This window comes from Dermacentor variabilis, chromosome 7, assembly GCF_050947875.1.
Source record: "Dermacentor variabilis isolate Ectoservices chromosome 7, ASM5094787v1, whole genome shotgun sequence".
NCBI classification, from domain to species: domain Eukaryota; kingdom Metazoa; phylum Arthropoda; class Arachnida; order Ixodida; family Ixodidae; genus Dermacentor; species Dermacentor variabilis.
Window position 1 is genome coordinate 101,179,469 of NC_134574.1, and position 13,582 is coordinate 101,193,050.

At 51.5% G+C, this 13,582-nt stretch overlaps 1 protein-coding gene across 2 annotated transcripts in view; it reads right to left on the reverse strand.

Moving 5' to 3' along the window:
* The window catches only part of LOC142587701 (uncharacterized), a 42,756-nt gene that overhangs the window by 10,407 nt on the left and 18,767 nt on the right, over positions 1–13,582 (reverse strand). The window contains exon 1 of one of the 2 annotated variants that reach the window (XM_075698884.1): positions 8,758–8,840. The exons of the other annotated variant lie outside the window; for it this stretch is intronic. Within the exon in view, the coding sequence (XP_075554999.1) occupies positions 8,758–8,772 (15 nt within the window). The 5' untranslated portion in view covers positions 8,773–8,840. Of the gene's footprint in view, positions 1–8,757; positions 8,841–13,582 lie in introns of those variants that run through there. 2 annotated transcript variants of the gene reach the window in all.

Below are 13,582 nucleotides of genomic sequence, written 5' to 3' on the forward strand. Positions count from 1 at the left end.
TTCGCGAATCCATACCTATAACCTGTCTAACAAATGCATCGGGGAGCACGCCAGGAATTTTAATTTTTCGTTTTCTCCTCGGCACCAAACTCTCCCATGTCACGTCCTTGCATACCATTTTTCTTGCCTCATTCCACTCGTCACGTGACGCGCCGCCATCCACGGGGCGGCGAGTCCTTTTACGGAGGCCAACGACTCCTTAGTATTCATCGATCACCACGTAATGCGACAGCTGACAGCTGACACCCCACAGCTCTCCTGTATGTAAGCGCTGCACACCGGCAGGCTTTACCTGAACGTGGCTGTTCCCAGTTTGCATTTTATTTCGTTATTCGTCCCTGCCAGGAGGTAAACGCCCGTAACCTGTCGGTGCTCGCCAAGAAATTCCCCAAGATCGTCCCCCCGAGAGAGTTTAAAAGGCCTGATGCATCGCCGTTGCCTAGCGTGCGTATATTACGGTCATTACGCGCCCAGAAGCCGGTGCCATCGAGAGAGGCCAGTAGTGATTTAGGGGCCTCTAACGACGATCCGGCGCCTCGTAAGTGATTGGGCCATCGTTAACACGCGGCCGCGCGCTGGAGTGGAAACTCGAGAAGCGCCGAGACGCTTTTTCGCGAGAAAGAAAAGAAATTCGTTCTCGTTCGTAGATGCGGCGAGAATATTTGGCGTGAAAGTTCAGGAATGCGCTCTGCTATAAACAAAGCCGAGAAAAAAGAAAACTCAAAATGAAGAAAGGCGCGTGTGGATCGCGTGCTCACAACACAAATGCGAGTCGCTCAGATGTCATCCCATTTTCGCCATCAAATTATACACCAGGCGGGCCACGGCACGACCTCTATAATAACGTATATCTGACAGCGTCAATCGCATCTTCTCGTTCATCTGACAGCCCATCCACTTCGGTTACCTCCGACTATGCCGCTCCATCTTCGCGGCCCGAAAAGCGTTTCTCCGAGCTCTAATCCTCCCCCCCCTGCCCCCCACCACGTGTCCTTATACCTTTCGTAAGCTGGGCCTGGAGTCCAGCAGCCGGAGACCCTGCGAAGGGCACAAAGGCCTCTCTGCCCCCGAGTCTGCAGCGGATACTAGCCATCAGCTGCGGCTGTGACCGGTGTTGCGTTTCGCCTGCGACACGTGGTTTTGCCGGCGCGACTGCGGCGGGGCGGCGGACATTTTGGCCCGATCGTCGTCGCCGCAACACTCATCGCCAGGTGTTTCCAGGCGCGACTGCGGCGATGCGACCGCCTAGGGATCATCCTCGCATTCCAGTCATTGTGCCCGAAACAGGCGATGCCAAAGCAGGGATCTCATTCCAGTCATTGGGCCCGAAACAGGCGATGCCAAAGCAGGGATCTCGTTCCAGTCATTATGCCCGAAAAACAGGCGATGCCAAAGCAGGGACCATCCTCTCATTACAGTCATTGTGTCCGACCGGCAGCGCCACGACAGGGTGCTACGAGATCGTGCTCGACATGGTGCTACGGCATCGCTACGACAGTGTGCGTCACCATTAGCCCATTGTACATTCACGTGCTCGTCTTTTGAGGGGTTCCTTCTTGCCCTCAACTGCGAGAGTATAAAAACAGCTGCCCCCGGACGCCAAAAGGAGGGCTCCGATTTCTTCTGTTGAGTGAAGTGCTCTCCCGTCTCTCTACTTCGGTCAAACCTGACCGCCAACTCTTTGCGATGTTAAAATAAACAAGTTGTTTCGTTGTTACCAGTCGACTCATGCTTTGCCGGGACCTTCGGATGCTTCCAGTTGTACCCCAGGCCGCCAGGCCAACGCTACCCTTGGGGCTTGCGACCCAGGTACAACCACGGGCGTCAGCGCCGAGTTCCCAACAGATCGTACCAGCGGTCCGATCAAAACATCTGGTGGCAGCGGTGGGATCGCCTCCGACTTCAAACAACTGTCTGCCAGCGGTGAGATCGCGACAACGGAGGCCAGCAGCGAAGAGATGCAGTTGACTGTATGCTGAGCAGCTCAACGACGATCCGGGAGCAGTGCAACGAGCCCTGTGTGACGACTGGTTGCCTGCAGCGGAACGACTGCGCGGAATTCCTGCCTGCGAGGTTTGGTGAGTGCGGGACTTTCTTCTTCTGAGCTTTGCCAGGCTTTTGTTAGTGTCAGAAACAGAGCTGGTAATTGTGGTTGTCGTTGCTGCCGGGTTAGTTTGCGGCAAGACAATAGTAAGCAGTAGAGAAAGCAGCATTCAGAGCAGCCATGGATTTGAAGTCGTTGCGCAAACCGAAATTGTTGGAGCTTGCAAGAGAGTTGGGTCTGGATGTCTCAGACAAACTAAGAAAACCGGAACTGATAAAGGCTATTCTTGAGTTAGAGGCTGAGGATGACGAGCTGTCGGAATGCCTTGAGACCATTGAAGAGAGAGAGACTGCAAAAAGACAGGAGCGCGAACTTAAAGAGCAAAAAGAAAAAGAAGAGCGTGAACGTAAAGAACAGAAAGAGCGAGAGCAACAAGAGCGTGACCGTCAACACGCTTTGGAAATGAAGCGTCTTGAGGTAGAGATGGAACGCGCTCGTAATGGAAGTCAGGCACACGGTGCAGGAGAACGAGTATTGTTCAAAATGACGGACCTGATGCGGCCGTTTAAGCTTGGAGAGGACATTGGTTTGTTCCTGGTTAACTTTGAGCGAACGTGCGAGAAGCAGGGGTTCTCTCGGGAAACGTGGCCACAGCGCTTGCTCACTTTGTTACCCGGCGAGGCGGCCGACGTAGTCGCTCGCTTGGATAGAGAGGAGGCAGAGGATTTCGACAAAGTAAAATCGAGTCTGCTAAAAAAGTACCGGCTGTCTGCGGAGGCGTTCCGTCGGAAGTTTCGGGAAAATGAGAAAGGCAGAAGTGAGTCATATACAGAGTTTGCGTATAGGCTTATGTCGAACATGCAGGAGTGGCTCAAAGAAGAGAAAGCGTTTGGTGACCACGATAAAGTTCTGCAGTGTTTCGGGCTAGAACAGTTTTATAGTCGGTTACCGGAGAACGTGCGATACTGGGTCTTGGATAGGCCAGACGTTTGTACGGTGGCTAAAGCCGCTGAGCTAGCCGAGGAGTTTGTGACGCGTCGGGCTCGCGGAGCTAAGGACGGTCAAAAGGGTGAATTTGGCTTGAAGTTTGAGAGGCCGAAGTTCACACCCATGAGAGTAAAGGGGGACACGCGTAGTGCGGATGCGAGTGAAAGCAGTCCGACCAGACGTAAAGAGACGGCGGCAGCCAAACGCAGAAAGCGGTTCGAGATGAGGCGAGCGGGCGTTTGTTATACGTGCCAGAAGCCGGGTCACTTTTCGGCGCAGTGTCCGGAAACAACACCAAAAGTTGTGTTTTTTTCAATAGGCAGCACTGACGAGAACATGAAGCTTCTCGAGCCTTACATGCGAGACCTCCTCGTGAACGGGAAAGAGTGCCGAGTGCTTCGCGATTCCGCAGCTACGATGGATGTAGTTCACCCGTCTTATGTAGAACCCCATATGTTCACGGGCGAGTGCGCGTGGATCAAGCAAGCCGTGGAAGCTCATAGCGTGTGTCTGCCGGTAGCAAAAGTGCTTATTGAAGGACCTTTCGGAGCGCTTGAGACGGAGGCGGCAGTGTCATCTATGCTGCCACCCCAGTACCCGTACCTATTTTCAAACAGGTCCGATCACCTCCTGCGCGAGAAGGGGCTTTTGTTTGGTGAAGCTAGTGTTCAGGCCTTAACCAGATCGAAGGTTCGGGAGCTCGCTGCAAAGGCGGTAGTTGCGGGGCCGACGTTATCAAACAACGAAAAAGGGTCAGAGGCGCAGCAAGCTGATATTCCGAGCACGCCCGAACTGAATAAACTTGAGTCTGTAACGTTAAAGGCGCCAGATACTGGAGAGGAAAATCCCGATTCGGGAAAGTTAGAAGAGCTATCTACTGATTTGCTCATCGCGCCTACGTCAGACGGACTTGATAGGTTGCTAAAAATCAGCCGGTCGGCTTTGATAGCCGAGCAAAAAAAGGATGGCAGCCTGGAAAACGTGCGCTGCAATGTCAAAGAAGGTATCGCCAGGAAAACTGCGCGTTTTGTGGAAAGAGGTGGAGTCCTGTACCGGAAGTATCTAGACCGCCGAGGAGTGGAGTTCGATCAGCTGGTCGTGCCTCAATGCTATCGTCAGGATCTGTTGCGCTTGTCACATGGGGGTTCGTGGTCCGGACACCTAGGAGTTAAGAAAACTAAGGACCGTCTCTTGCAAGAGTACTATTGGCCAGGGTGTTTTCGGGACGCAGACCATTTCGTGAGGACATGTGACACTTGTCAGCGGGTGGGCAAACCAGGGGACAAATCGAGGGCGCCGTTGAAATTGGTACCTATCATTACGGAGCCTTTTAGACGGCTCGTTATTGATACAGTGGGACCTCTGCCGGTAACAGCCACGGGGTACAGACACATTTTGACTGTGATCTGCCCAGCGACAAAGTTCCCTGAAGCAGTGCCGCTTAAAGAACTCAGCTCAGTTGAGATAGTTAATGCACTACTGTCCATATTTGCGCGAGTTGGTTTTCCTGCAGAAATTCAATCAGATCAGGGCACAGTGTTTACTAGCGCTTTGACGACAACTTTTCTCGAAAGGTGTGGGGTAAAGCTGTTACACAGCTCAGTGTACCACCCACAGTCGAATTCCGTTGAGAAGCTCCACTCCGTCATGAAGCGCGTGTTGAGAGCCTTGTGTTTTGAACATCAAACTGACTGGGAGCTGTGTCTGCCTGGGGTGATGTTTGCTTTAAGGACCGCGCCGCATGCGGCTACGGGGTTTTCGCCAGCTGAACTGGTGTACGGTCGCTCGCTTCGATCTCCGTTTCGCATGCTTCGAGAATCATGTGAAGGTAGGGGCGACGACCCAGTCGTGGTGGAGTACGTGCTTAAGCTCCTCGAACGCTTAAGAAGGGCACAGGAGTTGTCAGGTGAAGCAATGACAAAGGCCCAGCAGAGGGCCAAGGTTTATTATGATCGGACAGCCAGGGCCCGTCGTTTTGAAGTTGGCGATGAGGTCATGATATTGCGTACATCGCTAAACAACAAACTAGACGTGCAGTGGGAGGGCCCAGCACGAATTGTTCAGAAACTGTCGGACGTTAACTACGTGGTAAGTCTGCCAGGAAAGCGGAAAGCACAGCAAGTTTACCACTGTAATCTGCTCTAACCTTATAGACAAAGGGAAGCAGTGGTGTGCATGATGGTAAACGTTCCTGAAGAGCTTCCAGTCGAGCTTCCAGGACTAGGCTCAGTGACGAACAGGGAAGACACCGGTCAAGTCATTAGTGACCTTATCAGTAAAGCACCGCTGTCGCCCGAGCAGAAAACCGAACTACACCAGCTATTACAAGAGTTTCAAGGTCTGTTCTCTGAGAGGCCTGGTAGGACTTCTGTACTTACTCATGATATAGAACTTACCTCCACAGAGCCAGTACGATCCAAGGCGTATCGGGTGTCACCCCGCCAGAGCGATATTATGGAGGCTGAGGTAAAGAAAATGCTACAGCTCGGTGTTATTGAGGCAGGTGAGAGTGATTATACCTCCCCTTTGATTTTAGTTGAGGTACCGGGCAAGGAACCTCGTCCTTGCGTCGACTACCGCAGGCTTAATTCCATCACTAAGGATCAAATTTATCCGATCCCTAACATCGAGGAGCGCCTTGAGAAAGTTAGTAGCGCTCAGTTTATTTCCACCCTAGATCTTGTCAGGGGTTATTGGCAGGTTCCACTTACAGAAGAGGCTAGTAGGTATGCGGCGTTCATTTCACCAATGGGAACATTCCGTCCTAAAGTGTTGAGTTTTGGTTTGAAGAACGCGCCATACTGTTTTTCAAGCCTCATGGATAAAGTGTTGCGGGGACAGCAAGAATTCGCTTTACCGTATCTAGACGACGTAGCGATATTCTCCGCATCCTGGTCTGAGCATATGACACACTTGCGGGCAGTGCTAACCCGCCTGCGCGAAGCAGGCTTGACAGTAAAGGCTCCTAAGTGCCAGTTAGCACAGGCCGAGGTTGTCTACCTCGGTCACGTGATTGGTCAGGGTCGTCGCCGCCCCTCTGAAATAAAAGTGGCCGCTGTGCGAGACTTTCCGCAACCGCGCACCAAGACCGATATTCGGTCGTTCTTGGGTGTCGCCGGCTACTATCAGAGGTACATCCCTAGGTACTCTGATATCGCGGCTCCCCTGACGGATGCTCTAAGAAAGACAGAGCCTCAAACAGTCGTCTGGGACGAGACCAAGGAAAGAGCTTTTAGCGCCCTAAAGAGTGCCCTAACAAGCCAGCCTGTGCTACGATCGCCAGACTATACAAAAGAGTTCATTGTTCAGTGCGATGCTAGTGAGCGAGGCATGGGCGTTGTACTGTGCCAACGGGAAAAGGGAGAAGTAGAACACCCCGTCCTGTATGCTAGTCGTAAGCTGACCAGTCGTGAGCAGGCGTATAGCGCCACCGAGAAAGAGTGTGCGTGTCTCGTGTGGGCCGTTCAGAAATTGTCATGCTATCTAGCCGGCTCGAGGTTTATCATTGAGACGGATCACTGCCCTCTCCAATGGCTGCAGACCATCTCTCCCAAAAATGGCCGCCTCCTGCGCTGGAGCCTCGCTTTACAACAATATTCCTTTGAGGTGCGTTACAAAAAGGGGAGTCTCAACGGTAACGCCGATGGCTTAAGTCGAAGCCCCTAACGTAGGAATCAGCCTCAAAATTGTTTGTTACTGATGTTTTTCTTCCTGAGGCAGGATTTTTTTTTAACATATTGCTTTTGTTTAGTGTTTCAAAGTGATGATATGCTTTCTAGTGCAATTTTTCAATTTGTGGACGCGTTCTGAGTGATGCTAGACTACTGTAAGGAACTAGGCAGTGGTATAAAAAGGGGAAAGAGCCTGGCAGGGCTTAGTGAGGGTTGTGCCGTGCTTGCTGACTGAGCGGTTGAGTTTCAGCGTAGTTCTAACGCTTGCCGGGAACGAGAACAAAAATGTGAACTCTCCCGAAGTCACTTTGCAGTGTCCCGTGCGAACCTGAACGAGAGAACGAGGCCTTCTCTGTGCGCTGCGCTCAAGAAACGTCGAGGGACGCCCGACTTCGGTTATGAGCATCATCGAGCGACATCCCTCCGGACAGCGGATGCAGTCCCCTGTCCATCGGGATCTCCTTCCCCCGGCGGGGCGGTCTGTTGCGTTTCGCCTGCGACACGTGGTTTTGCCGGCGCGACTGCGGCGGGGCGGCGGACATTTTGGCCCGATCGTCGTCGCCGCAACACTCATCGCCAGGTGTTTCCAGGCGCGACTGCGGCGATGCGACCGCCTAGGGATCATCCTCGCATTCCAGTCATTGTGCCCGAAACAGGCGATGCCAAAGCAGGGATCTCATTCCAGTCATTGGGCCCGAAACAGGCGATGCCAAAGCAGGGATCTCGTTCCAGTCATTATGCCCGAAACAGGCGATGCCAAAGCAGGGACCATCCTCTCATTACAGTCATTGTGTCCGACCGGCAGCGCCACGACAGGGTGCTACGAGATCGTGCTCGACATGGTGCTACGGCATCGCTACGACAGTGTGCGTCACCATTAGCCCATTGTACATTCACGTGCTCGTCTTTTGAGGGGTTCCTTCTTGCCCTCAACTGCGAGAGTATAAAAACAGCTGCCCCCGGACGCCAAAAGGAGGGCTCCGATTTCTTCTGTTGAGTGAAGTGCTCTCCCGTCTCTCTACTTCGGTCAAACCTGACCGCCAACTCTTTGCGATGTTAAAATAAACAAGTTGTTTCGTTGTTACCAGTCGACTCATGCTTTGCCGGGACCTTCGGATGCTTCCAGTTGTACCCCAGGCCGCCAGGCCAACGCTACCCTTGGGGCTTGCGACCCAGGTACAACCACGGGCGTCAGCGCCGAGTTCCTAACAGATCGTACCAGCGGTCCGATCAAAACACCGGGGACAAAATCCACGCGAGAGTCGCTGAGAGGTTCCGGGATACGGACGGACTAACCCAAAGACTGTGAACGGTTAATTATAGACAGTAAGTTACATAGACCACTTATGTGGCTTGTTTACGAAGAAAGCCCGCATGGATCCATTTAGCTATAGTATGCCGTATGACGACGCGCGGGATCAAAAAAAAAAAAATGTGAATGTAGACAGTGAACCAGCTAGGAACTGAGAAGTTTGGCTGCTTTTCATGATTGAATTTGCCCGCGTTTTACAGCAGGTGGCTGCTTTGTAAGACCTGCACAGAGGCCAAGCCTCTAGTTCTCTCATTTTATTCTTGCGCTTTTGTATGCGTGGTGTAAGAACATGTCTATTTTTTGACGGATGCCAGCCTCCGCCTCCTGTGGTTTCTCAACCAAAACAATTGTCACTGAGTGCCGCCGTGCCTCAGTATCTCTTCTTTCCTTTTTCCTTCGCCTATCCCATCTCAAACAACGACATTGGAGAGAGCTAGCCGTTTTAAGGGGAGGAATTAAGATTGTACTGCGCCGCCACTGCAAGCCTGAATTCTGACGCATACGAAAGAGCACCGTTCGAACTCTGTGGTGTAGATATAGGACACGCTTAGAAGAGACAAAAAGAAGCCTATTACGATTTCGATCACTACGCATTCGCGCTTATAGATTAAGCACTGTGGCTTGAATGAAACAAACTTGGAGCGACCCTTTCTGCCATCGAATGCCGACACAAACTCGACGACCGGACAGCGTGGGTGAGAAGAAACAGAAATATGACCCGTCTCGAACAAAACTGAGCTCACCTGTGAAAGCATCATCACCGCTGATCTGTTGCGCACCACTGAACAGCACGTGCGTGTCGAGTGTGAGTGCGACCTCGCGACGAATATATATATATATATGACAGCTCTCTAGTGTGGCGCCGATAAACAACGACGCCACCGCAGTCGCAACTCGAGGCCCTTTCGGTGTGGCGATATCTCTACGGAGGGGGTCGGCTTCCCTCTTCACACCTTGTGACGTTTACAGCGGCGGCGATGGTGCCGCACACGGCCAACATCCTGTGCCGTTGAAGGGCACAGCATGGCGTCCGCAATGGCTTTGCGACGAAGAGGACGGTGGTGGTGGTGGTAGTGGTAGGGAAATTGCCGTAGGCTGTATAGGGACATGGGAGAGGCGTGTGGCGGCCGGTTCAAAGTGCTGCGCGGATGTCCTCGTGGACGTACGTGCGCACAAAGACCTTTTTTTTTACAACCACCACAAGGGAGACGTAAAACGTCACTCCGAAGATCTCATTTCGGTCACCTTCCTTCCGCCTTCGCTCGGGCGCGCGCGTCATCCGTGCGTGCGCTTTATACAACCGTGTAAGCAAGCTCTCTCCCTTCCCCTTCCGTCATCTCTCTCTCTCTCTCTCTCTCTCTCTCTCTCTCTCTCTCTCTCTCTCTCTCTCTCACATATTCTCTGGCGTACCAAATGTGCCGCACCTTCGAAGGTGCCGAGTAATATGCTCGCCTTTAGAACTCTACGTCGGGCACTGAACTCGGAATTGGTGGAAAAACAACAAAAGAAAAAAAACAGTTTGTGTATACTTTTAGGCAGAAGCGTCGACAAGACTTGATACCCGGTCCTTGAGACCGTAAGAAAACGAGGTCGAACTGGTCTCTCGTTTTGCGGATTTCTACATCGCCATAATTTTTGTTGACAGTCTCGCTTTCGTCATTTTCGATTCCAACCTTCCTATCGTCGTATCTTAGTCGTGCACACAACGCCGGTGATCTTGATGGCGTAGTAATTTGTTAAGCAATGCGCTTGCGACCCTCACTTGACGGCAATTACAGAGAGCGCAACGATAACGACAAAAAACAGAATAAGACTAAAATGTCGTAAGAACTACAAACAATTATAAAGTTGCCGCTTCTAAACGAACACGGGTCGGTCATGTGAAACGGGCTTGCTCGATAAAGTAACGAAATGTCGCAAAACTAACTAAAGAAAATAGGCCTCCTCCCTCCGTCCTCTGTTTGGGCTACTCTATTCAGTATGGATTACCAACACGGCCGTTCGTATTTTCCTCGACGTGACTCGAGACCGCCGGAAACAACTGTCACAATCTTTCGGAGCAATTTCCGCTCTTTAGTTTGACGAAAGACGCCGAATACAACGAGGCGGCCTAAATTGGAGTCAATACGGTAATCCTATAGACTTGCGCTCGCACTCATCCTGTAGTTGTTGGCAGTTTGACGCAACATTTTCCACGCCTGTCCTCTCTGCGTAGGAACGCGGCGATTCCGCTTTTTTCCTGCTCGCGTTCTTGCGATAAGGCGTCACGGCCGCAAGTTCTAACTACAGTGTTCTGTGTTTGTGTGCTTTCATCCTCCGTACTGTCCTTCGCCTAGTGTGTTCCTTTTCTGTGCGCTCTTATCGGTTCCTTTGTTCCTGCGCTGTTACGGTGACTCCATGGGGAGTGTTTGCTTCAAAGGTGCCGCCATGGGGGAGTCGCTGCGCAATTTGTGTGCCGGGCACCCCGGGCACCGGATAACGGAAACGGTCGTACCTCCCTTGTCACCTCAAGCTCTTCATTTTTTTTTTCGCCTTTCGTTTGCGTTTTTTGTACGAGTTAAAGCGCGCAACGTACGTTCTGTAAACGATCGCGGTTTCAGGTTGCGCGTAAGCGTTTGTGACACCTGTTACCCGAAGCTAGAACAAGAGAGATCGCTTTGTTCGGCTGTCGCTGGGTTTGTACTTTGCAGTGACATCTTCACGTGTCTGAAAGCTCGGGTCTCCTTGTGCTGTATAATTTCCTTCTTTCCTTCTCTCCTCTCCCTCCCTGGCATCTGTTTTCCCCTTTCCCGTTCCCCCGGTGTGGGGTAGCCAACCGCACGTTATTCTGGTTAACCTCCGTGCCTTCTGCTTTTTGTCTTAGCTTCCTTCCTCCGACGGTCGTTTCTTTTGTGTCATTAAAGCGCAATTTTGTACTGGTGCGTGTATGGTGTCTGATCCCTGATTTCTCTTTTTATTATGGGGTATCGAAAAACACTGCGGTAACTGACGCACAGCGCTTATTAACCGTAAAAGCGTTCACTTCACCTCTCATCAATCATTTGATTCGCGCAACAATTTATCTCTGTATGTATCTTCGTCAGCATTTCCATTACAACAGTCAATACAATAATAAGCGACGCAAAAATACGATATTTCTTCTTTTCTTTCCATATCGCGGCAAGGTTAATTAATTATCTTGTTGCAAGTGGTAATTACTGACCGTGGTTGTTTCTTGGGGCCAGATAAGAGAACGCAACACTGGCAGGGCAACATTTCGCGGCGTTGACAACGGTTCCAGTCGCGCCCTCTGGTGAATGTACACACGCGACATTTTCGCACAAATTTCGCGACGATCAGACTTTCCTGCAGCCATCTCGGGCAAATATCATGCGGCTTACGTCGCATTATTTTGCTTTGAGGTCCAGAACAAATATCGCAACGATCTTCTTGGGTCTTCTGCGAACCTGTGTAGATCGCCGCAATGTCTCAGAAGTTGTGCAGTCGTCCTGGCTGACACGAACAAGGGCAAAATGGCCGGGAAAAGCGTTACGGTGCTCAACGCAGATTGAACGTTTCCTTACTAGTAGAGTGCACGACGGAACACGCCGTTGCTATGCTGCGCATGCGCAGGTCATTCGCATTACGAAGGCTGCGTTGCCATAATGTCTGTACTAAGGCGAGATAGCTGCTCTGTCGACAGCTCACCAGAGGCGAGGGCCTGAGGGGCCCGGCCACGTGAGCCGCCATTACTCGGCGTTTATGGCGACTAGAGTGCAGACTCTAACGGCCACTGAGCTCAAGTGTTATGTGTCGGAAGCCTTTTGATCGCGTTCTCGTGTGAAAACGCTGGCAGTTCTTGCTTTTCAGAGAAATAAAGCGCGAAGGTCGTAAAGGTTCCCAGCTATTAGTCGCCTTAGATGAATTCTTTACGACGCTGACGTCCCATCTGACTTCAAATTCTGTTCTCTCAACATTCGTCTCACTTGTACGCTTACTTCTTTGTTTCTTTCTTTTCTTATTCCCTCTTACATATTTTTTTTATGCGTCGAGGTATTTTTTTTTTTTTTGTCCAGGGGTTTGAAAGAATTTTGCGAATGTTTGGCTCCCCAGATGCATGATCGGAACTGGTAGGTCTGTTATGTACTGCAGCACTTCTTCAGAGAACCGGAACCGCCAAGAATACGTTGGATGCTCAGCAAAACTTAAAAAATTTCGCCCAAACCTTGTCAGCACCACATGGACAAGGAAAAGATGCGCATATATTCTCTGATGGTATCATTTCTTCAGTTAGCTTCGGATTTAGGATATCTGTTGCCACGTGTGCGGCCGCAGAGGCGAACTATATAGTCACGCATAAAGTCACGCATAAAGTCACGCATAAAGTGCCGTCGCTGAGGGCCGAACCTACAACGTCCGCGTGAAGCGTGCGATGCACTATACCGATGGAGATATACAGCTGGCGGCTGTTCCCTCGCCTACTCTCTTTTCCGCGTGTATTAAACCACGCCCATGGCACTGTCAGCAGCGCCGCACGCGGCCATGGGCGTGGTGACCGTACAGCTACGACCATATCGTAAAGTCAAGCCTGGTGTTACGCTGTGTCCCGCGTGATTCGTACAAGTCCTCGGTTCCAGTGTGCCTCTCAGGACGCGTGAAATTAAACCGCTCTTAATTCGCACTACTACTATAGTCGGCACTCAGTGCAACCACGTGGCCTTGTGTTGGCACTTTGTGACGCATAGCTTTACGAAGCAGCGAAACCGTATAGTGAAAGGCACATCTTGCACTGCAAGATAGCAGCTCCCGAACGCATGTCTTCCTTTTTTTTTTTTTTCATTTTTCTCTGAGGAGAAGGGAAGGATAGGCTTAAGTCAACGAAGGCATTCCGGCATGTCGAGTGGTTAGAAAGGAAATAACCGACGTCTTGATTGCGAACGCGGGCGCATCGGCGAGCAAACATTGCAGTAATTACAACGTCTGCTCCAAGAAAGACAACGCTGCCGGCGTGGGGACGAGCTCCTACAGTTTTGCCAACAAATCTCGACGCCCTCTGCATCCCTGCTTGGCCATTTAAGGACCCCCTTTCTTTGCACTTAGCCAAGCGCATTATTTCGCCAAGCTAAAAGCACAGTCCCAACACGCGTCACGGGTAGTCCTAAGTGTTTCCTCTCTCTCTTCTTCTTCTTTTTTTGACGTTGTTGGCTTAACTAGCACGTTTACTTTCTTTCACCTGGAGCGATTTTTCGCTAGCACGCGAACGTCGTTTTATTTGCGGCTTCGTGTAACGAAACGAGAGAGAGAGAGAGAGAGAGAGAGGGAGAGAGAGAGCGCTCCTCTTCCTGTTCTGATCTCTACTTTCCGGGACGGGCGTGTTTGTGGCCTCTGATGAATGGGCCCACCTGTGTGAACGAACTCATTCGGCGATCGTGCACCCCTGCCGAACTCCTCTCCCCCTTACCCTGAGGGCTGCCATCCTCTCTCTCTCTCCCCCTCTCTCTCCAGAGAGCCCCGCAAGCACGCTCTGCGGAAGGTAAAACTATAACTTGCGTGCTTCGAACAGCACGCTGCAATGCGCGCTGTGCCGGC